This window comes from Marmota marmota, unplaced genomic scaffold (assembly GCF_001458135.2).
Source record: "Marmota marmota marmota unplaced genomic scaffold, marMar, whole genome shotgun sequence".
Lineage (NCBI taxonomy): Eukaryota > Metazoa > Chordata > Mammalia > Rodentia > Sciuridae > Marmota > Marmota marmota.
Window position 1 is genome coordinate 16,451,306 of NW_025999998.1, and position 25,266 is coordinate 16,476,571.

Genomic DNA, 25,266 nt, shown 5'->3' on the forward strand with positions numbered 1-25,266 from the left:
GTATACGTGTTTGCTCTGTCACTTATGCTGGCTCGGGGAATGTCTCCTTCTTATCTGATCACTGCAAGTACATGGCTATAAGTTGATATCTTAGCATAACAGTTTAACTCACTGGATGTTCATTCTCTCCTGAATTCCCATCATATACTAGTTTATTAGTCATGGCACATTTGAGAGTAGACATCAAACTCAGAAATAACAACTGTGTTCAAATTTACCTTAAACAAAGAATGAAAAGGCAAATCCACTTAAACACATGCATGTGTGTCTGTGTCTATAAAGAGGTGAAAGTGGGCGGGTGGCAGGGGTGGGGTAGAATGGACAGCATGCTATGCCCACAGAACCTTCTCTACCATCTTTGTTCATCTTCCTTTTAGTGACCTTTCACAAAGGAATCTCAGGAAAATGTTTGATATCAGTAGAAAAATATCGGCCCTCAAAAAGAAAACACAATACTCACCTTGCAAAGAATCTAGATGATAAAAAAAATTATTATTATTTTTAAAAATCTAGAATGTATCCTCTTAGAAGGCGTGTCTCTATGAAAACATAGAAACTGCCCTGTACAGGTTCAGGCTTCACAGATAAGGCTTCTTCTATCCAGAACTGTACTGTTTCTATTTAAATCATTTAAATTTCCATGAATTAAAATTAAAAGAAACTTGACGTTCAGTTCTTCAGTCACACTAGCTGTATTTCAAGTCCTCAAGAGCTGCATGTGACTTATGGCTGCCACACTGGGAAGCACAGAGAACCCTCCATCTATGGAAGCTCTGCTGGAGAAAAAGTAGAAGATAAAAGAGAAGATTTTAAACTGAATAGAGTTAGGTGCATTGAATCAGACTAGAGCACTAAAAAAGGGGGGCAAATCTCTAAAATTGAAAAGAATTAAATTAAGATCCATTTGATTGGTAAGCAGCAATATGTAAACACAGAAATGCTTGAACCAACAATAGTAAGATATAATCATTTTCAGAATGACTATAGAAAGGCATAGATATTCGTTGTATAAATGAGTTTTCTTGAAACCAAATGTTCATGTCTTATGTCATGAAGTATTAAGCAGAAATCTTCAAGGAATAAATGACTTTATTTTTCCATTATTCTGAAAATTTCCATTCCATTTAGAATCCTGTAATACAAACAAAAATGAAGTGATTTCTTTTTTTAGTTTTCAGCGGACACAACATCTTTGTTTGTATGTGGTGCTGAGGATCGAACCCGGGCCGCTCGCATGCCAGGCGAGTGCGCTACCGCTTGAGCCACATCCCCAGCCCCAATGAAGTGATTTCTGATACTTATGAATAAAATTATTCCTTGCTAGTGTGAAGTACAAAGGAGTATTAACAGGTATCATGAGCAAATAGCATCATTACTGAGTATTTATAAAGTACTTGTAACACATACATAATTGTGCTAGTTTCCTTAACAGTCAGCAGTTTAACAAGAGGATGCCTCTATGCTCAAGTGAATGTCATTAACAGAATAATTCAAGTCTGAGGGGACAAACTCTTAAAACATGTGCCTTCTCATCAATGGGTAGTGATAAGAAGACTGTCAATACTTGAAAATATTGTAGTAATATAGCCTTTGTTAAAATAGGTCGATGAATACACCACGTGTACTTACACATAGTGACTAGGGATAATTTATAGGTCAGAAGAGTTCAGTAGGTTTATTTTTGGGCATAAACTGTAATTTTTCCCCAAATATGTCAACAATTTTATTGCAGGGAGGAACACAAACCTGAAACACTGGCTTATCATTTTTCTGAAAAGAATGGAAAATTTGTTCTAGAATAGTATTACAGTTGTTATCAATGAAGTCCTTGATTTAGGATAAAGACTGATAATCCTGAAAAGAAGTGGAGCTTTAAGCTGTTTCTTTCTAAATATTTTAGTTGCTGGGTGGCCTAAGAAGTTGATCTCTCTTAGAAAAGAGCCTTTCTCTGCTGCATTTTGAGATGTTCAACCGAGCACAGCTCTTGACAGCATACTTTTTTGACATTGTTAATTTAATGATGAGGACTCTGGTTAAAAGTACAATTCTGCTTGTGCCATCTGCAGGTCAGGTCTGCAACTCTGCTGACCATAGCTGGCCTTGCCTGAGATGACTGAGGAGGCCACCTCAGCTTCATGTATCTCATTCTTCAGCAGATTAGCTCAGGCATGTCCTTCCAAGCTGAGGGCCCATTCACACAAGCCCTTTTCAAGGCTTTGTCTGTCTCACATTTGTCAATCTCCCATTAGCCTAGAGCAGGTCAGTGACCAGGAGTCAAGGGGTGGGCAGCAGGCCTGCACAGAATGAAAGGGCTCTGCAAATAGACACGGAGAAGGGCATGGAAGGGAACAGGTGAGAAGAACTGACGATATTAAGGCAATCCATTCACCATACATTTCATCTAAATATAGAGCATATAGAAATCTAAAGCAAGGATTAAAAGGAAATTAATTTTTAAAGAGACTACCTTTCTACTTCCATATTAGATGAGTTTCTCATTGACAATTTTTAATTCTTATAAATTTTAAATAAATAAATGCAAAACTATTCTACTAAAATGAGTCAGGAAATAAATCTCCCCTTGGACAAAACAAAAAATGTAATCCATAGGAATAGAAACCGTGCTTATATTCACCTCTTTAACTGCAACAAACAGCGTTCTGAAATTAAATAAATGCAAAAGGACAGAAGAACAGCAAATAAACAAGCATGACACATGATTTTCTTTTTCAATCAATATTTATTATTGTTTAGTTATTCCTTATACAAAAAAAAAGATATAAGAGAAAGGTTTCCCTAAAAGTTATTGTAGAATTCTGTCCGTAGACAAACTGGAAATATCACTGCAATTAGTAAGCAAATAAATGTGTCTCTGAGAAACAGAATCTAATAAAGGCAGCATCTCCACAAACTAAGTTAAACACAATGATCTAAATGATTCAAGACCCTATAAAAGCAACACTGAGATGGAGAGATTGATGGCAATTAATCATCTTGCTTGTCTTCATTCAGAAAAATTACTGGATAATTACCACTTCATTTTCTTACTTAGGCACCATCAGAAAGCCAGAATGTAGGGCTATTTAGTAAGACTGAGAAGAAATAGGAAGACTTTGGGCCCAGCCCTCACATGCACAGTCCAGGAGGCGAGGAGGAAAATATGTGTTTCTCAACCTGGAATTAGATGGGCCACCTCTGTTTACTTCCTGTCAATCAGAACTTAATCACATAGCCATGCCTCTCAGGGAGGGGAGCTAGGAAATATGGTGTTCATTCTCAACAGTCCATGCTCAATAAAAGTTGGTAGCTCTATGCCATTGCAGTGGGAGGAGAAAATCAATTTTGGTAGAATATTGGGGGAAGTGAATGGAACTTCTCTCACAGCAGGAACCTCCTAAGTGGGCCCTTTGAGCTACAGAATTCTCAAACATTTCACCCTTTTGTTATTCATGGAAGAGCAACAACTCTAAGGACTGAATCCAGGAATTGAACCCTCCACTTCCTTCTTTCTACATTCTTGGAACTCCCACCACTAACAAGTAGTAGGAACACTGTCACCAAAGAAAAGAAAACGGAAAATCAGAGGGGAGCCTCTGCACTTGTCATATTTCCCACCACTAATGTGAGCTGAAAGGTGCTTGATGATCACAATGGGCAGTCCTGAGCCCCGAATATGCTGGTAACAGGATGTTTACATGCTAAAAAGGAAATCAACAAAAGCCAAAGTGAGGAAAAATGTCAATATCCACAGCAGTTCAGAAGGCTTAGCTCCACGAGTTAAGAAACACATTGAAATGGAGTCACTTTGTATTACTGGTGACCACAGCCTCTTCTCCTTTTTACTCAAAATGGCTGAGAATTTCGCTGGCAGAAACAGGCAAAATAAAAGTTGGGACTGGTAGAATGAGGAAAGTAGTCACTGTTGGCTCATTTGCTAGGCATTGGATGCACAAAATTGCTGTGTTCCAATATTTTTATCATTTGATCCCTAGATTCATCTGGAGATAAATGATGTAGTTTACTTTAAATGTGTCTGTCACCCTGCCCCACATCCTTGGTCTTACCCAACACACTAATTACACAATAGATCCAATAGTAACATAATAAGGTCCTTTCCAACAACCCAGTAATCCTAATGCTTATTAACTAGGAAGTTAATAATGAGTCTTGTAGACATTTTAATAGCAGGTATAATTTGGTATTGGGGGGTTAGGGGTATTGAGGAGTCTCTTGTTTGTTTTGTTTTGGTTTTTGTATAAGTGAAAAAGAAGCAAATGTACCTTCCAGCTTCATGGCAACAAAAAATGCAAAAATTTGTTTCATTTCTTCCAATCTCAGTGCTGTAGTTTGGATCCTTAATATTCCCCAAAGGCCCACGTGATAAAGGCTTGATCCCCAGCTTAGTGCTATTGGGAGGTAGTGGAAACCTTCAGAGGAGGGAGGTCTCAGGTGATTGGAGGTATGCTCCCAAAGGGAATAATGGGTCACAGGCCTCTTCCTCTGCTTCCCTTTTGCTTTCCTGCCATGAGGAGAATGGCTTGCTCTGCTACACACTACCCCCCCATAATGTGCTGCCTTACCACAGGCCCTAAAACAATGGGTTTACATAATATGGCCCAAATCCTCCAAATCATAAGCCAAACCAAACCTTTTCTCTTTATAAGTTGAGTATCTTAGGTATTTGTCACAGTGCTGGAAAGCTGACTAACACATTCAGATTTAGTTCTCATTGTGACCTAAACCAGTATAGGCCTGCCCCAAACAGGACCTTTCACCAATCATAAAGTGTAAATGAATGGATGCTTAGGTTATGGTGCTAAGAATTTGTCTTATTTGATGTTGAAAGGACAACCATCATGATTCTTAGACTTGCAGTAGTTAAGAGTGATAACCACAAGTGCTGTTTTGTGCTTTTCTCTCCGACCCAGCTGTGAAGTTCGGGAGGATGTCCAAGAAGCAGAGGGACAGCCTGTATGCTGAGGTGCAGAAGCACCAGCAGCGGCTGCAGGAGCAGCGGCAGCAGCAGAGTGGGGAGGCGGAAGCCCTTGCCAGGGTGTATAGCAGCAGCATCAGCAACGGCCTAAGCAACCTGAGCAATGAGACCAGCGGCACTTACGCCAACGGGCATGTCATCGACCTGCCCAAGTCTGAAGGTTACTACAGCGTAGACTCCGGTCAGCCATCCCCTGATCAATCAGGACTTGACATGACTGGAATCAAACAGATAAAGCAAGAACCTATCTATGACCTCACATCCGTACCCAACTTGTTTACCTATAGCTCTTTCAACAACGGGCAGTTAGCACCAGGGATAACGATGACAGAAATCGGTGAGTAGGAGTCTCCTCCAAGTTTCACTTTTGGAAGTTCTGCTTTGACGTCACCTTGGTCCTATCTAAATAGGGTCATTTTCTTAGATGTAAACTGAATGATTTGCCCTTGTGGCTTCTACGGAGAAAGTAAAGTGACCTTGAAATACATTCTAATAAATTGTCATTGTTCCCTTGCCCTCATAAAAGTTTATTTTGAGCAAAGGAAAAAAGAAAAAAATATAAATAGAAAGATGCTATCTATAAAGAAAGAACAGATGCTATCTGTTTGAATTCAGGTTCTCAGTGATGAAAAAAAAAATGTTATTGGTATAAACAGAAGTTTTAGCATGGATCCAAAGCAATGCTCTCCAAAGCCATATAGCCCTAAGGGATGTAGAGGCAATGTGTAATGACCAAATGAACAGGGGTCCACTCTCCCTCTTAAGATAGTTGGGGACAACCTTGAGCAATCGGTCCTTCATTTTCCTCTTTGTAAAGACTGGGGGTAGACAAAAATACTGCTAAGATTATCATAAATATGAATTCCATATGGGATTCTTAATGACAGCCAGGAAGAGTGTGGTCTGGAATGTTACAGAACATGAGTGACAAATGAGCTCATCACAGGCGGGCCCCATAGCATCAGCAACCTGATCCGTTGGGGGGCACCTGTGCCTTGCAGTTCCCAAGGAGTGATCCTCCAGAGGCCCCGTCCGTCCGAGGCAAGCTCACTTCTGACCTGTTGCCACTCTGCTTCACCCTGTTAAGCTCAAGAGTCCATTGATTGTTTAGCTGGTTAATCTCGTTAACTAGCTGCCATAAAAATATTGACACGGACTTAACACATGGCCCTCCTGGGTACCAGAGTCACACTTCCCTAGCAGATTAGGAGAGTGAAACCAACAATGGCCATTCCAGGCTCCAAGGTCGTCATTTACTGCACTGGGAGAAGCAACATAGGGCTCCAGAACTTTTGAGTCTCCTCCCTTCCCACCTAAGAGGTGGCAGAGCAGAGGGTCTACCAACCAGGCTCCCTGAGTTCAAATCCTGTCTCTGTGGCTTATGACTTAAACTAGAACAAGCACTTCAATCCCAGTTCACCCATCTCTAAAAGGGAAAAAGCATTAGTTCATAGCTTCTGGGGACGTTGTGAGAATTACAACACTTGGCAAGTGCTCGAAAGCTCTTAGAATTTTATTATTTATATCCCATTATTTATTCATTATTATTATTACTTATATGCCATGTGCTCAGTCACCTTCCAATGGGTGCATAAAGCCCACAAGAGCTTTAAATTAAGTTGTTGTGAATGCATAGTGAGATCCATGGTCATATTCTTGGCTAGCTGTGCCATCTGGTTGAAGAAGGAGCCATGTGACACAAGTTATAAACCTGAAATGTTGTTTCTCCCTTTCAGCAGCTCAGAGCATGGCAGTGAGTACAGCTGCTGACAGAGCACAACTGAGGCAGGAAGCCAAACATCAACTGCAAAAGCAAAGTTTCTCGGTTTCCTCGTTATCCTTAACTTATACTGCATCACAGGCACTTCTCAAATACATAATTCTCACAAACATCTGAAGAGATAAGTAAAAATGTTGTTCCCACTTTACTGTGGAAACAGAGGCTTAGAGTTGTCTTGTGAGTTCCCAGGGTCCTACTATTACTCTCTGTGATACAGCCAGGGTAGCCAGGGTAGCCAGTGTCCACCCCAGGCAGTCTGAAGCCAGGGTCCTCATGTTCATTCATTAACCTGCTGCTTACTAGGAGTTTAATGTGCACAATCTGTATTGTCAACTGAAAGGGTCAGCCTTTTTAAATGAACAATTTTTTTGTTGTTGTTATTTTCTTTTTTACATGCTGTTCCGAAAGGGCTTATAAAAAAGAAAATAACAAAGTCACCACTTTTTATACTATTACTTAATATGTAGTAAGTCCTTGAGTCTATCATTGGCTTGGAACATGTTTAAATTCTAAAGAAACAAAAACTCACAATTGTTAGGCGATCTTTCTTCATAGACATGGACACACAGAATTAACTAGAATATATTACCCTTGATTATTTCAACACATCATTAGTTTTTACAGATCTCTGCATATGCTCTAAATTTTGGAGGCATCTTTCATCAGACTTTAAGGGGTGCATTTAGGTTGTCCTGCGAGTGCTTTCAGATTTAGCAGACTCCTAAGTCTAAATATTGACTTGGTTCACATTTTATTAAAACAGCAATGCCACCTAGTGGACACAAACCCATGCTATGCATATTTAATCTAGGTACCTATGACAAGCCGCTGCTGTGATGCAATATTTCCTAAACAAAATATTGCCACTCATTTCACTAACTCACTAAGTCCATAATAGTGCCATCATGCAGGGAGGCATCATTAGTTTATTGTGGTAATTAAGAAATCTGGCTCTGGAGTTACACTGCCAGAGTTCAAAACCTGGTTATGCCTCTTCCCTTGGGCAATCTGCTTGATCTTCCTGTAAACCTGGGCCAGTAGTAGTCCTTGGGAAGGGGAGTTTAAATGAGCTAATATTCATGACTCTTTAGGACAGCATCTGTTATACCTGTAATAAAATAATTGATATTATAATTACTAAGATCACTGGTTATATCAGGAAATATAATGATCTTTTACTGAGCACCAATTCTGCTAAGCAAAGTCCTATATTTAATTCTTATGTCAATCTTAGTATGCCTACTCATTAGTCTACTCATTTTACAGATGTAAAATTAGGCTCGGGATTTACGTAACTTGGTAAAAACAAAGAACACATGTCTAGTAATATCCAAACCCATTCTTTTAACCATTGTAGTATATTTCCTCTCATCATAAAAAGGAAACCTATCACAAGCTAATTGGCATTCCCACAGCAAAACATGCTTAATATTTGTTGTGTACCTGAAGTCCTTCGAGGTGGAAGGAACTGGAGCTTACTGAGTCTGCCTGCTGACATGTTGACTCAATTTGATTAGTAAATATCTAAGCCATGCTGGTTAGTAGCAAGCTGTTATAGAAAGAACCCTGTGCAGAGAAAACAGGAAATCTGATTTTTAGCCACATTCTGACTGGGTGAATGTGAGGTTGTATCACACCAAAGAATTGTTTAACATCGTTCTTGGTAACTAGAAGTCCTGATCTACTTCTTCTGGTTTTGGAAAGAATGATGAAATCTGCACAACTAGGTCATTATTTTAAAATTGAGTCATCTATAAAACAGATCTTTAAAAAAAAACAGTGTTTAGATAAGTGTATGCAGAATAAGGTATTACAGTTTTGAAATTTTAATAAAAGTACATGTTAATAAACCATAACACAATTACATAAGCAACTACATTCAACTCCCAAGACGTCAGTTACATGAATGTTATCAGAGTCAGGAATATCTGCCAAGAAAACAACTTCTTTTACTCCAAGGGCATTGAAGGAATTCAAACTTCCTAGGTTACTGACCCCAGAGATTACACTGCATATATAAAAGGAAATAAAGAAAAGTCTTCTGTGTCCTTTAGTCATCTTGAACTTTACATCAGCATGTCAGGTCAGCAGTGAAGAAACCATCTCATTGTCCAGATGAAGAAACTAAGGGTCAGAAATAGTGAGAGACTGTCCTTGGGCACAGAATTAGCTGTGTGCTAAAGTTCATTCTAACTGAAACCATTCCACTACCCTAGACTGCCAGGCATTCTTTCAAAACCTTATTTTTGAAATGTGCCACACACTCAACACAAGCAGAACATGGTTTCTGCCCTCACCACCTGAGAAATGCACAGGAAAATAAGTAATTACAATTCAGAGTGTCATAGGTCCTGAGTCCTGGGGAGTCCTGGGCAGTCCTGGGCATCCTGGGATGGCATCCTTCTGGAGCTGAGAGAGTTGGCTCAGGAGAGTTGGTGGGAGCTGGTTACTCTGAGCCACCTCTCTCATGAGGAAAGTTTTATTCCTGAAATTCTGAGAATAGAAAGCAAAACGTGAAACATTCCAGAAATTAGACACCTGGGTGTTTCAAAATCCCAAAGGAGAAAGAAACTGTGAAATAAGAGGACAGACATCAGCTGTCAATTAATATTTAGTCAGCAGTGTTAATCGGGCTCAGCTGGAAATTTTCTTCAAGCTCTCCTATGCATGTGTTGTATGTTTTGAGAATAAAAGGAGTTTGCAGTGCTTGGTGATAGAGGAAGTTAGTTAAAGAAGACTCAGCAAACAAGCAGACAAAGAAGGTGGAACCTCTTTTCTTGTTTGCTTTCCTCCATTAAAGCTCCTGAGATGGTTTGTAGGATTCTGCAGGTCTAATACTCTTAATGAAAGCTCATTTAAGCTGAGATGTGATTGACAATTTATCTAGAGATACCAGACAGCAAGACTATTCGAACCACCAAAAACATCCTTTAAAGAAGACAAAATATCCATCAAATTCCCTGTAATGCTAGGGGATAAGTTGCCTTTTACACATACCACATGAGTTTGGTGCTCTGCCGAATAATTTTCTCTCCAGATAAAGACAATGGAAAGTGAATTCATTGGTCTCCTCCTATACAATCTTAAACCCAGATTTATTTTCATATGCCTTTGTGTTCTATTCATGGAGTTTGAAATTTTAAGTATCAAAAGTAAAAATAAAAACCTCATTTTAAATGCACGTATTGTGAAAGCTAAGGATTAATAGTTAGAGGAGATTACAAAAAGGCCAAAAAGTGATGTAGTCCCTGAAATATATTATTTCATTCTGTCAGGGCCACAGAAAAACACATAAGATATTACCAGTAGTGTTTATTTGGCACACTTCTATAGAAGTAGATGTTGTGATTGCTGCTTATTAAGAACCCCAAGCAAGTGCTATAGTCTTAAAGGAACACTTTTAATGATATGTGTTTTTACAAGTAAATATTTTATAGCTGCTTAAAAATATTATACATAGTTAACTATTCATGCATAAATGGTAGAGAGAAGTTGACTTTTGCTATGTATTTTATATGTCCTTTCATTGCACCTGGAACAAGTAGGCATTGAAACAAGTAGGAGGAGACTAAACTAGTGAGAAAAGAATCATTCAAAATAGTGTAAGGAAAGGAAAATTCAGCATCCGATTTTTCGTTTCATGCCTTGAGGGAGAATACCTTATGACCTTCCATTGTTCTCCAAACCCCCACCCCACCCCCACCCTTACACACCCTTTGCAGGCAGGTTAGGCAGAGTACACTGAAAATGGGAGCCCAAGTTCCACAAGCTACCTGCATAAGCTTACTCAAAATTAGTTCAGCCTTTTCAGGCTTGGTCTCATCATCTGAAAACTAAAACAGTTGCACTAACTGATTTTGAAGCATTACAGTTTTCTCATCTCCCAAAGATCCTTGGTCATGTAAACAGATATTCCCCCTTGTTATGGTCACTTTACAAGAAGCCTACAGTGGTAGTAGAAAGGAGGGGACTTGTAGACTACTAAGCAATCCCGAATGATGCTGAGCAACTTGCCCATGACATATACAGCAAGCCTCTCTTCCAAGGAGTCAGAAAACACTCAGGGCTTTTTCGATGGGTGAAATGACCCTGCCAATCCCAGAGTTACTAACCACTACCAAATCTCTTCTTTCCATCTACCCTCCTAGGCAAAATAAAAGGGGAAAGATGACATTAAAATGAAAATCAAGAACAACCAGGAGCAGCTTAAGGACAGGGTGGTAACCAGGTGAAATTTTAACACAACCGTGTTCTTTATCACCCACAGAACATCTCCCAAAGGCTACTTTGTTCCAGAATGCTGTTTTCTATCTCTAAAAGGAACTCCCTGAGTGCGTGGGCTGGCTTGATCAACCCAGTTTGCCGCAACCCCTTTGATCTCTACCATGATTACAACTATGACACTTACCAGTGCATAGCCATGATTTGCTCTAGAGGGGACCCATGACAAAGGCTCTGCATTTCTTTTTTGGGGTCATTCACATCCAAATCTTTCTGGGTATCTTTTAATAACCTCCCAAAGGTGATCTAAAATCACCCAGTAACATGCTCACAGTAGGTCTCCTGGCATGCTCAGTGCATTGACTTCCTATGACTGGAGTAAGTGGTATAACATACAAATCATGCTGTGACCAGCAAGGCTATAAATAAATGCAAAGATCATTGACACCGCATGCAGTATACACATATATGCTCAATTCAAGTTCTTATAAGCATACATCTCTATTTACAGTACGTAAGTACGTGCTAGTCACTAGGTGCTTGTATCTCTGCTAATGCAGCTTTCCTAATGTGCTAGCATTTACAAGATTAGGTAAATCTTCTGAAACACCTTTTCTATTTTGGGTTGAAATTGTGCAAAATTGGTCTTCCTCAGGGCACTTTCCCTGGAGTTACTAGTTTGGGATTAATTTTTGGCTCCGGATTCAGAACTTCATAAGAAGATTCTAAAATCTAACAGTCCAAAAAAAAAAAAAAAAGTTATTGAGAAGCTATTGGAAAACCAATTCCATTTTATACCCTCAATTTCAAAAGCCATAGTAGATACGAAATATGCTGCAATAAGGGAAAGGAAAGGCACTTTCAGGAGGTGCTGCCTGTGGTTGGAATGTTGAAATGGAGGGAATGTTGGTACTTATAAGTGGCCTTCAAAACAGCCCCTATTGACAGTTTCCTGCCGTGGAATTGCATTTCAAAATGTTATACTGAAGCAAGTCGTGTTTTTAAGGCATTGCAAGCTTTAACATTGGCTAGGAGCTCTGAATTGCTTTGCCACTGGTTGGGGTGGATATGTACTGTTTTGGCTACATTTTCAAGCTCCCGATTTTGGAAGAGCTGGTTAGGGTTAAAATACCAGATGGACCATGGAACACAGTGAAGCCAACTGATCAGTGGGTTAAGAGAATTCAATGCACTCTGGCCTCATTCACATGGTAGAGAGAAAGCCTGCATAGGAGAGCTTGAAGAAATAAAGCCTGTGCAGGTTAGGAGAGAAAGCCTGTGATGTTTGCAAATTGAAGAACCTGTTGGAAAAGTTCCCCAATGAAAGGTCTTTTTTCTTTTCTTTTATTTGATTTATTTCTAGATGTAAGCTTTCTTTTGACAATAATACCTCAATACTAAAGAGAATAAATTTACTATTTGAGCCATATTTATGAGGCTTACTGAGGAACTGCTATTTGTTTTTCATACAGGTTTGTTCTGGAGTGATTTGGTTTGGACTATTTAGAAAATGCTTCTTTTAAAACATTAGTCAATTAAATGCATTATTTAAGCACTCAAGTTTTAGGCTATGTGTTGGAAATATAAAAATGGCCTCCAAAGATTACTCCTAAATTATTTCTTCCTAAAGGTCAGAAATACATTGACTAAACTTCTGAAAGGGTTGTGAGATGGGGGAGAGATTGCTTCTGTTTAAATTAACAATCAATCCCTATGTCAACAAAATTCACATAGTAAAAATCAATCCTAATGATGGCCCTGAGCAACTTTTATAATTAGGTTTCATCATCTGTGACCCACACGTCCTTTGGGCAGTATGTGGAGGTGCAGTTTTAAAAGGAGAGTAAGCAACATTTTTTAATGGGCTCTAGATTGTATCATTTTTGTTTGTACTATCTAAGACTCTTCAAGTGCTTTTAAGACTAAGCTGTGCGTTCACCCTCTGTAACCCTGTAAGACTTCTCCCATATGAGTCCAAACAAAACAAAATTCCCATGTAGCCGCTCAGACGCTCTTGCTTAGAAAACATCGCTGCTGCCAAAATCCTTCTGTGGATGGAGAATCAAACCCAAAGATACCAAGACTTTTAAAGGTTAAGTGACTGTCCCAAAGGCACAAACTAAATGTCTGAAAGGGGCCTTGTGCGATTTCCTCCATCTTACCAAAAAGCTCCCTCAGAACTCATCTATTCCAGGACACTTAAATACATTAATCTTCCCCGATTGTTCTGCAAAGGCGGCCTTTTACTAAGAAAGTTAACTTTGAAATGTAGTGTTTTCATAATAGATTCTTTCCCAATTTTGTCAACTAGTTTCAAAAAAGGAAACTCTAATTTCCCAAAAATTAGACATGCACTATTGCAACAAAATACTTGTGATCCAAAACAGCTTTCTGTTATTCAATAATAAAGAAGGCAACCTCTTAGTTAATTTGTTTTTGCTGCTTGTGATTTTTTTTTTTTTTACCCTTTTGGATATACTGGGCTTAATCAGATTCTTTCAGTTCTTCTTCTTCAATTCTTCTTTCTGCTTAATTTCCTGCTTTTTTTTTCCTGCAATAAAAAAGTTATCTTACACAAGCTTCCTGAATTTGAGAACATTTTAACCTATTATTATTATTACTTGCATTAATTATTATTTTAATCTATTATTATTACTTGCATTAATCTGATTATTTAAATTATTTTCAATTGTGTATATCACATTTCAGCATTTTTAAGTTAAAAATATTATCTTATATCTTGATAAATTTTTTTTCTGAAAAATGCTTAAGAAGATTTCAATCATGCCATTCTCTGATATGAGTTGACAACAGAAATTTTATAAAAAGGAAACTGAAAGCTATTCAGATTCATTAGAGAAAGAGAGTAATGAGTGTTTGAACCAGCCAGGCACAGTGGTGCATACCTATAATCCCAAGAACTCAGGAACTGAGGCAAGAGAATTTCAAGTTTGAAGCTAGCCTCAGCAACTTAGTGAGCTCCTGTCTCAAAATAAAAATGAAGAGGTCTGCAGATGTAGCTCAGTGATAAAACACCCCTTGGTTCAATCCCCACTTCCAAAATGAAAGAAAATGAGTGGGTGGACCATGAACTGAGTCAACAAGTAAGGAACCAGTTACTGATGCCTCCACCCAATTCATACTGGAAAGAATTTGAAAAACATAAATATTAAATCTACTATTTTCTTTGGAGTTTAATAGCTCATTATATATCCTGTGTTAAGTTTAAATGTTATTGATGGTTTTATTGTGAAAACACAGTTCTATTTATGCAAAAAGTAAAGGTCTCCAGAGGTTTGCAAAAATCAGAGAGGTCTTTAAATGACATTGTCTTCTCTGACATTGTCATCTATAATACACATACACCTACTAGATTTGTCCCACTTAATGATAGAAAACTTATAAAACTGGTGTCCAAGCAAAATGTGAATTTGGTTAATGTTTTCCTTTTAGCCAATTGTCTTAATATATCACAGTTACCGCCTCAGAGTGGGGATTCTGAGGAATCTTGATATTAGGAAAACCTAACGCAGGCACTTAAAATATGCCTTGAGCAAGTCCGTAGAGATATCCTGGCATTAATTCAAAGTGAATCCCCTCAGAATTCTACATTCACACTAGTAGTATAAACTAAACAGAGAATTCAGTGGTTCTGTAGATCCTTAAGGCAAGTGACAAATTAAAAATTCATTAACCATTTGGATTGAGGCTGAGATATAGTATTTTAGGAAGAATATTTCCAAGCTTTAAAAAAAAAAATCCCTCATGGAGAAAAATGAATAGAGGGCATAGTTCACCAAGAAGAAACCATCCATCTTTGCTTGGGGGGGTGGGGAGGAAGAAGGTGAGGTGAGAATTAGGAAGTTCAGATGCAACACCCTGGCACTATGTATAGCTTTGAATCTCAGCTTTCTTGCCTTGGTGCAGTTGGGCCGCGGGTGCTCTTGGTAATAACACTGAAAGCAGCAGTTTTAAAGATATACTTAACTTTCCCCACTCGCAGGATGTGGGATTCTAATGAAACCACCCGTGTCTGGGACACTGTAGCCTTTGGAGCACGCGCCATTTGCTAAAATGTCTAGTGAGAGCTAAAATAAGCCCCTTTGGTGGAAAAAAAAAAAAAAACCCGCTGAGTGGTTGAAATCAGAGCTGCAGAAGGTCACTTGCTATTTTAGTAGCTACAAGCTGGTCCTCATGTTATAGCATCACAGTTATAAACAAGAAATTGTCACCTTGCTTGTCAGTTTACTCCTTTCTCAGTGAAATAAGCAGAGGTAGCCTGCTTTCTACATCCCATTTAAGTAATTGGATAACTTGTTTCTCAACTTTGGTTTATTATTGGATCAATATGCAAGAAAAACTGTTTTCTGTGCAGTTCTTTCAACAGTACTTCAAAATATTTTTCTTACATCTTTTTACATCGTCTGATATGATTGACCTTTAAAATTCCACTGAGCTACGACAACTTTGCCACATATATATCAACCATGTTGTAAATGCCTTAAAGAGAGACTTCCTTCTAGGATTATTTAGATAGAGTCAATCTGGAAGTGGAGGAAGGAGGTTATCTCCAGCCCCAGGGTTCTGTAATTATTGCACACACCATTGAGAATTACCACCAATTTTATTCCATTTCTCTCTTCAAAAATTTAATTTCTCTCTTCTTATTGCCCACATCATAAGTGGAATTAAGATTACCCTTAAGAATTTTAAGGAAGTGTGACAATTTTCACAACATTGTCTTACTTTTTTTTTTCATCAAAATGATAGAGAAGTACTTAGGTCAATTAGTTTAAAGCTATTCTCAGTTATTTCATTTCATTGGAATCTCACATTGTCATTTTTCGTCCCCAAAAGTTAGTTGATATATGAAGTTCCAGATTATATTACTTGAATGTAAATCTTGGGTTTCAACAAGGCTTACCCCCAAGACAAGATAGAACCAAAAGACAGACAAAACAATTATGGGGTGGGGGGTAGTTTTATATGTTTACCCATATGGGTCCACAGAAGGGAAATGGGGAGGGGAGGGAGGGAGAGAATGAGACCAAGTTATTTTTCATGAAATTACTACATAGAAAACAAGGAACACAGCCTTGGTGTTTACCTGTGATGCCACCCAGCTTTCCCTTTCCTACATCAATACTGACATTGGTCCTCCCCATGGCTGAAAATGAAGAAGTAGACTGAGCATATGAAATTCTTTTTCTCCTTCCTCATCCTTTATGAACTATCAAAGCAGCTCTTGCCCTCTTAGTGATCTGGACAAACCTTTATGTAACTAAACGTGTACAGAATCTTTACTGAGGCACTTTAGTGGTTCTCACTCCAGGTTCCCTTCCACGTCCACTTAAGAAATTACCAGCCTCATCCCTGATCTCAGGTGGGCCAGAGTGTAGTCCACAGAGTCCACATGCATCACCTCTAGAGGCGAGAGAATTTCCCATGATTTCATTTTCTCACCCATATTCCTGTCAGACCCATTATCTCAGCCCAGAGCATGCCAGCTCCTTATTCAACATGTATTGTCTGCAGCCCAAGCAGTGAACAAATCCGACAAAAACTCAGCTCTGAGAAATAGTGCAATCCAAGTCAGGGTTAACGGATGAAGGGTGTGCGGTTGCCCCAGTAGATTCCATCTCTTCTGCTCTTTTGCCTCAGTCTCTTTGTCTGGACTTTCTCATGTGGTTGGTCCCTGGAGAGGACTGCGTTTACTATTACCTTTTCTATTTTTTCCAGGCAAGGACTCTTGAACGTTCTTTTGGCTCCCAGCAGGAACTTTGCATACAGTATTCATTGTCTCTCCCTTTGTCCCTTCTTTTTTAAGCCCTTCTTCCTTTTTCACAACTGCAGACTCTCAGTCCAAGCAAACCGTCTCCTCTGATGTTCAAGCATCTTTCTAAAGGACAGAATGAGCCCTCCGGCCCTGCTCCCATGAGACCAAGTCTGGCTTTACTGTATGCTTTATTGACCTGAGTCTCAAGAGAGTCAAAGTTGGGTTTTGCATGTGGCTCACCTCTGCACTGCAACAGTGGGAGAGAGCAGAGGGGTCGATGGAATCTGCAACTGCAGCTACAGCACGTTGGCCCTCATGGCCACGTATACATCTTATATCTCAAAGAGATTTCCGTTTTATTTTTTACCACAAGGGCACAGGAACTAACAATGCACATTTAATATGTTGACTTCAAAGCTTTTAGGGCCAATCTTAACTTTCTTTTTGAATAAAGCAGAAGGTGGAAGGATGTTTGCATAGATTGATAGACATTTTCATCCTTATCTACACTAATTCAAAATTGGTCAAGTGCCTATTCTATTTAATGTTTTCTCACTCTCTGATTGCCACATCGACTGGTCCTGTGCATTCTCCTTCATAACTGTCTGGCATCCAAACCCTCTATCTCATCTCTGTCATTATCACCTGGTGGAGTATCTCATCATATCTTACCCAAATTTTCACAACAGCCTGATTAATTTCATTCATTTGCTTATGACATCTCAATTCTCTCACCGTGGCCAAGATCATTCTTCTAAAAAAATGACTATGTTAGTGTCATGACTTCATTAGCTCCCAGTTGACTACAAGATAAAATACAAAGATAAAATTTAAATCCTAGAATTGAAATTCCAGGGCATGGTTACCTGGCAGTTTGTGTTCCAATCACAGTTTCTAACCTCCCCTCATTTCTCCCCAGGCTCCATGCACCCTATGTTATAAACACACGAGACCTCTTGCTGGAAAACACAGACCTAATTTCAAAGCATCATTTGCTAACTCTGAAAAGACTGGTCCAGAGTCACTCCCTCTTTCTGAACCTCACTTGTCTCCTCAGGGAAAGAGGGGTTGGTTATACAAAAGTAAGGGTTATAAAGATGTAAGATAATTCTGAAACTACCCAGCCTACAGCTAGTTTTCTTTCTGTGCCTTCAGAGTATTATTCCCTCTCCCTGAGCTGCATCTCTCTCTCTCCCATGTCACAAACTCCTGTACATCCTTCAAGACCCACGTCATCTCCTGTGTGGTTATATTTTTTTTTGCCTCCCCCAGCTGAGCCAGACCCTCTCTTCTTTGGGCTCCCACAATACCTCTCTTCTTTGGGCTCCCACAATACCTCAGGGCACTTATTACATCATGATAGGATATGATTCGAAGCTCCTTAAGAGTGAAGGCAGTGTCTTTTGTTTCCTTGACCTAGTATATAGTAGTTGTTCAAAAAGATACTTGTTGACTAAACATTTGATGATACTGTGCTGGACTCTACCATCCAGTTCTTGATGAGCTTGCAATCTTGAAGGATCTGAGCCAAACAGATCCACAGAAATCATCCCAGAACAACCCTTTCCAGAATAATGACTTAAAGGGTCAGATCACAAATGCCAGCAGGCAGTCCTTCTGTTGGAGGTCACAGGGAGGCAGGGAAGCCTTCACCAGGAATGGACACCTGACCAGGAGTATGTGTGTGGACTTAACTTCCAATTTTGCTTAGCCTGCCTGCATATTTATTATGCTTGCTCTTCTTCATACTCTGTAGATCCCTAAGTTTTGGTGATAGAAGGACAGAGATTTCTTCACTTTGGTCAGTAGTTCCCAGAAGATAACCGAAAAGAGCAGATAGTTTTTCATAATGCAATTTTGAGTAGCAATTCCAGATTTGCTTATAAACACTGGAGCCTGTAAATTACCAACAAATCAGCATATCCTTGAAGATGAAAACAAACTGTTCCACAAAGATAAAAGTTTGAAAGCCATACAGCTATAAAATCTTGTGTTTTCATTATATGCCTACCAGAAAGCAGATACATTTTTTAGAATCTAAATAATTAGACTGCCCAGATGAAATTGAAAAATGATGAGCTATGACTTGACAATCTATTTTTATATGATGTATACAATCATCCCTGCCCTTTTTTATAACACTGAGAAATATTCAATAAAACTTTGAATATAAGATTTTTTTTAAAGAAAGGATTTTGTAATATGATAAGCAAGGAAAATCTAGAAATGCCCAGTGCTGAAACTAATAGACTATGATCTTAAGTTAGCATTTTGTTGCATCTTCTACCTCTCTCCATTTATAGTTTTGATGAAAAGCTCTAAAAGATATTGAAATGTCTTCTTTTGGTAGTACTGATTGCAAAACCAGATATCTGCTTTTTCTCCCTTGCAGTCATCACATTTCTTCCCTGACAACAAACTGCACAAGATGCCCTAATAATGATAATTTGGGCTACTATTTATTCAATGTATACAATATGCCAGGCAATCATCTAAGGAGAGTTTTATTTGGGAAAGTTCATCCAAAGTTTAAATGTACATTTCTCATTCTTCATAGCACAGCAACTCAATTAACTTCACACCACATATAGAGGGAGTTTTGTGAGGTCAAAGGAAAGTGCCCAAGTACTTCTTTGAGGGCTGTCTTGGAGAAACAAAATACAGCCATCTAACAAAAGAAAAAAACAGAAATTGCACATGCAAGGGGACAGCCTGAAACACAAGAAAGGTTCCATTTCTGGGTGAGCCAACAACCGTTATCAGGCAGATGTGGTCATCTTTGTTCTATGCATACCCCCCATACAGAATTCCCAAGTATTTTGGTTTCCCAAGATGTCCCCCTTTCCATGTATTCAAATAGCAGATGGGAGTATGAAGGCCCTCCTGCCAGCTCTGTGCAACTTCAAGGGACACAGAGCAAGTTTGTCAGAAGAGCTCTCGCATCTGGTTCCATCACTCAACTCTTACACCTCCAAAGCCAAAATGATTGGTGTTTAAGATACAATGTAAAATACAGCTCGTTTAGGATAGACTGCCTGCAAAGATTAATTTAGTTTGTTACTACCTTACTATAATCATTTTCTCTGAAACTTTTTTTTCAGTACTGGGGATTGAATCCAGAACCTTGTGCATGCTAGGCAGCTGCTCTACCACCAAGCTACATTCCCATTCCTCTCTAAAATATCTTAAAGGAAGATGTCATCATACAAAAAACTATAAAGTTGAATATAATGGCTCTCATGAGCCAGCTTAAGTAATTATCAACTCATGGTCCAAATCATTTCATCTTAAGATATATACGTGGTTCCAAAACCAAATCTATAAAACTAATATCATCAAAGTTTTGCTTTCATCTCTTGCCTTCCACCCTATTCCCTCTTTCTGTATAGTTTATTATTTAATCCTCTCTTTTTTAAAATGTTTATTTTAATTTTTTTACTTTTATTTTTTCACAGTGCTGGGGATTGAACCCAGGCCTGCATGTGCTAGGCAAATGTTCTATCACTAAACTACACCTCTAGTCCCCATATCTTCCCATTTTTCAAAGATGAGCAAATGCTTTTATATTTTAATTCCTTAGTTCTGTAATAAAATAGGATTTTAGTGATTTTCAAAACGTTTGAAAAAAAAGTATTTGGAGTATATGTATTAAAACTATTAGTGGACTTTTAGGCCCCAAAGCAAGCAGTATAGTTATTTCATGTGTGTGTTAACATTAAATAGTTATTTGAATCCTTAACAATTTGTAAGACACCAAGGCTGTGGGCAAGAGAGGGCAGAAAAGAGAAAGGGCAGAAAATTTTGATCAGAGAACTGAAAATTGGGGAAAAAAAAAAAGGCAAGATTTGGGAGATTTTAAGATAGATAGTAATATTAAAGATACTTTGGTGCACTCGGAGAATCTCCAAAAGGCATTTCTATAGTAAACATATAAAAACAATTTTGATTGAATAGAATTATTTTATTCACAAACTCTGGAACTGATATTCTTTCTCACAGATCGAATTGCACAGAACATCATTAAGTCCCACTTGGAGACATGTCAGTACACCATGGAAGAGCTGCACCAGCTGGCATGGCAGACCCACACCTATGAAGAAATCAAAGCCTATCAAAGCAAGGTACTCTGAGAAACAACAGGAAACTTCTCTGTGACTACCCCATTTCTGATTTTCTTAGTCTCAGCACCATCAACATTTTAGGCTAGATTATTCTTTGTTGTGAGGGTTGTTCTGTGCATTTTAGGATATTTAGCAGGATCCCTGTCTAGGTGTAGATACACAGTACCACCATCACACAGTTGTGACAACCAAAAATGTCTCTAGATGTTGCAGTGTTCCCCAGGAGGCATAACTGTCCCATTATAGTGACCAGAGAGATTTGACTTTCATCAGGTGGTTTTAGGACATCTCATGTTGGCTTCTTGGATTCAGGCAAAGAGCAGGAGCCATTGAGTAATCAGAGCAGCAATAATCATATCACACTTAGCAACAAAAATGTGGAACATGGCATCCTTAAACTTTTTTTTAGCTTTATAGATTAAAGAGGACCCAAGAGAAAAGGACAAATCTCCCCATATTATTAGTATTAATAGAATTTCTTTGTGTACATTGAAGAAGATTTTAAAGGAAGGAGTTTATTCTTACTATTCAGTATTCATGTTACTGGACTTTGGGATTGAGATCTTAAATCATAAGATGTTGTAGATGATGGAATTTTAACACAATATGTACATGTGCATCTAAATATATGATTTAAACAAAATACTTATTTTTCTCTAACATAATAGCTAACTCTTACTACTTTTATATAAATATGGAAACAAAGACATAGATATTGCTATGGTCAGTAAAAAGCAGAATTAACACATATGGAATTAGATTTCTCAGTTTAAAGAAAATAACTTTGAGATATATTTTGGGGCTTCTGTATTACTCATGATTAGTGATTTAATATCATCAGATGCCTCTTACCTTGGAATTCTTCTTACACAAAAAGCAATCTCAGACTGGGGATGTTGCTCAGTGGATGAGCATTTGCCCTGGGTCCGATTCTCAGTACTACATACACCCAGACAAACAACAACGACATTCCATACGTTCTAGAAAAAGAACACAACATAAAAATATTACAAGTTTAATGTCCATCAACTACCTGTGAAAATGGCATTATGGAAGGAGGGAGGACCATGAATTAAATTGCTATTCTTCAAAGCAAGGATTTACTTTTATATGATGGACCAAGACTTGAGTTTAAGAAAGGAGGTGGGGGGGAATTAGTAAGGAAAATAACTATCTTCACACACTCTACCAATTTAGCCTCAGTATTTTGATCATTGTGGCATATTGAGGTTCAAATAAATCGAACATAAATATAAAAATAATTTGCCCTCCTCTTCCTAATCTCCAACCTTGGGTCCCAAGTGACAGGTAACCCATAAGGCAAACTTGAGTGTTTTTTTGATTCTCCATGGAGTTCCTGGCTCTACTTACATGTTCTGTTTTCTCTCTTGAAGTCCAGGGAAGCACTGTGGCAGCAATGTGCCATCCAGATCACTCATGCCATCCAGTATGTGGTGGAATTTGCAAAACGGATAACAGGCTTCATGGAACTCTGCCAAAATGATCAGATACTGCTTCTGAAATCAGGTAAGCAAGGAGTAGACTCATGGGGGCTTTTTAATTTTATTTTTATTATTATTAAAGCTTTATAGTTAAACATAGTAATTGAGTTCCCTCCCCTCTTCTCCTATCCTTCCTCTACTCTTCTAGACTTCCTTCCCCTCATCTATTAATTTACATTTGATTGGGTTTTTTTAAATGGTATCCTATTCTTCCTTCCTCCTTTCCTTTATTTTACTCTAGTTTCCCCATATGAGAGAAAACATTTGACCTTTTGAGTTTCTGAGTTTGGCTTATTTCACTTAGCATGATATTCTCAATTTTAGACCAGGACGTGGTCAATCTTTAGCTCCGTGAAGGTTCTAGAAAATTCTTTCAATAGATAGCCCGTTTTTTACCACCCACATTGTCAGCTAACTCCCAAAGGAAACTCTCAGTAATGCAAATGCCCTGATCCCCATTCAGTCCACTTTGAAGTCAAATACAATTTTGCTTATTGAAAGTGGAGCTATTAATTGTGTAGGTTGAGATACCCACCTTGACAGGCAGTGCAAGTAATTAGTGTGTCAAGGTGGCTGAATTGCTGAGCTGGCGCTAAAACTTACTCCTTGCTTTCTGTAAGGGGAAAAAAAAAATACAGGCTAGCTGAGCTCTGCCTCTGTGGTCATTTCCAATCTTTTTAATGAGGATAGCCTGCAGCCAGTGTATGCTGGGAGAATCTCCAACGTGCTCTAATCTTTTCCACCCCTTCTCTGGTACATTCTCACATACACACAATCACTTAGGAAGTAGCCCAAGAAATTCTGCATATAACTGACTGTGCAGATGCTATTACTTAATAGGAAAAATGATGACTTGTCTTACTCAGCTCCCTTTGAAAACAGAAAATAAGAACAATGTGGTGTTTGTGATAATCTTCATGACACAGTAATAATAATAACATCCTGTTTTACATGTCATAATATATGTATGCATTTTCATGTTTACTTATGACATCGCATTTAGTCTTCTGAGATTATTTTCATCTTAAAGCAGAGGAGGTAAAAATTCAGAGAAGTGAAAGACTGTGTTCATATCACAAAGCCAATATGTGGCAATCTGGTGTTTGAACATGAGTTAAATATGATTACTATTCTACGATGTTGCTGCTTCTTTACCAAATGGTGCAAATTGAGGAAAACGATGCTAATTTGAATATTATCAGTTTTCTAAAAACCCTAAAATTTAATTAAAACAGCAATAATCATTTATTTTGCCCTTAAAGCTACAATTTGGCCAGGATTCAGCAGGAATGGCTTATCTCTGTGCCATGAGGTGACTTCTCTGGGGAGAGAAGTACCTACTTTCAAATCGGTTGTATCCTATGGCTTGCAAAGTGTGCTTGTTGACAGCTGGAGTTCAGACTAGGCTCTGGGCTGGGGGCCTCAGTGGCTCTCCATATGAGCATCTTCACAGACTGTTTGGACATCCTGGTGACATAGTCACTGGGTTCCCAAAGCTTACAGCTCCGAAAGAACAAGACAACAGTGCATAGATCTCTCTGAGTTAGCCTCAGAAATCACATAGTGTTACTTCCACCATACCCTTCAGTCAAGGCAGTAACAAAAGCCTACCTGGTCTCACAGGTAGCAGAAGTGGATACAACTTCTTGATTTGGTCAGGTCTAGAAAAGCATGTGGAGTGGGAAATATTTTGGTGACTCGCTTTGAAAAATAAAATCTATCCCACTTATTATATGACTTTGAACTCACCTCTCAAGATGGTAGTTTTCTCATTTGTAAATTAAAGTGGTTACTAGAAACAATCAATTCCAAATTTGGAGTTGTATCAGGAGCACCAGAAGAGGTTGTTGACAGTTCAGAAACAGCCATCATCACAAGCCAGGGAATCTGAACCTCCTGGAAGAGAGCCCCATTCATTGTATTTCTAAGACTCAGATATCACCAATCCATGGACTGACATTTGGAAACCACTGACATTATGTAATCTTTAACATCTCTCCCTGCTGTAAATATGTTGACTCCAGTAGAAAAGACAAGCTACTTAATATCCTTAAAACTTCTGTAACTCATTCATAAAACAGGGATAATAAAACTCACCTAAAATGGTTATTTCAAGGAGTAAGTCTGATACCAATTGTAAGAGGCCAAAGAAAGTGCCTTCTATAGTGTAGAACACAGTAAATGGTAAGCATTTTTACTGGTGTGGGAAAGCCTTGCTTCAATAAATTTTTGCAAATCCTCTCATGTGTGGAAGCAATGAGAAATTAGCATAGCAAAGGAAATAAAACTCAGACAAATATAAAGTGGTGCCATAAGAAGACACCAAGGAGGTAGCCAAATTATCAGTAGGATGCTGTCATGCATATTTGAGGCTTTGGAGTCTAGTTGTCACTTTCTAATACACTATGGGACAAAAGCCCATCTCTCCAACATACGGAGAAACTGCAGCAGTAGTTCCTCATGATATCAATAAATGTTCAGAGGGAAAAACAAATTTAATAAATATCATTTAGCACCTACTATGTGCCAGGGACTCTTTGTGGTCCCAGAGATGCAACAGTGAATGCAATGACCTCAACTGCCTGTTGCTGCAGGCAAGGTTCCTGCCCCTCACTGAGCTGATAGCAAACTCAAAAACATTCTAAGTTCATTAAGGTTAATCAAACTTCTTCAAGTTGGAACTTCTCAGAGCCTGTGATCTGGGAATGTTGATTATATCTCTCTGGAGTGAGATAATTTAGCATTTTGCAAAAACCTATCTGCCCGAGAAACATTCATTTCAAAGAACATTAGATGTAAATGGTGTCTCTCACGAAACACACAGAGTTTCTATTTAATATCATCCTGTGCTGAAATAAGGAGGGAGCCTGTTA

The 25,266-nt window shown here is 38.5% G+C and overlaps 1 protein-coding gene across 1 annotated transcript in view; it reads left to right on the forward strand.

The window, feature by feature from the left end:
- Positions 1 to 25,266, forward strand: part of Rorb (RAR related orphan receptor B) — a 66,495-nt gene that overhangs the window by 21,570 nt on the left and 19,659 nt on the right. The window contains exons 5-7 of the mRNA XM_048806782.1: positions 4,929 to 5,330; positions 20,770 to 20,891; positions 22,286 to 22,418. Coding sequence (XP_048662739.1) covers positions 4,929 to 5,330; positions 20,770 to 20,891; positions 22,286 to 22,418 — 657 coding nt within the window. The remainder of the gene's footprint in view (positions 1 to 4,928; positions 5,331 to 20,769; positions 20,892 to 22,285; positions 22,419 to 25,266) is intronic.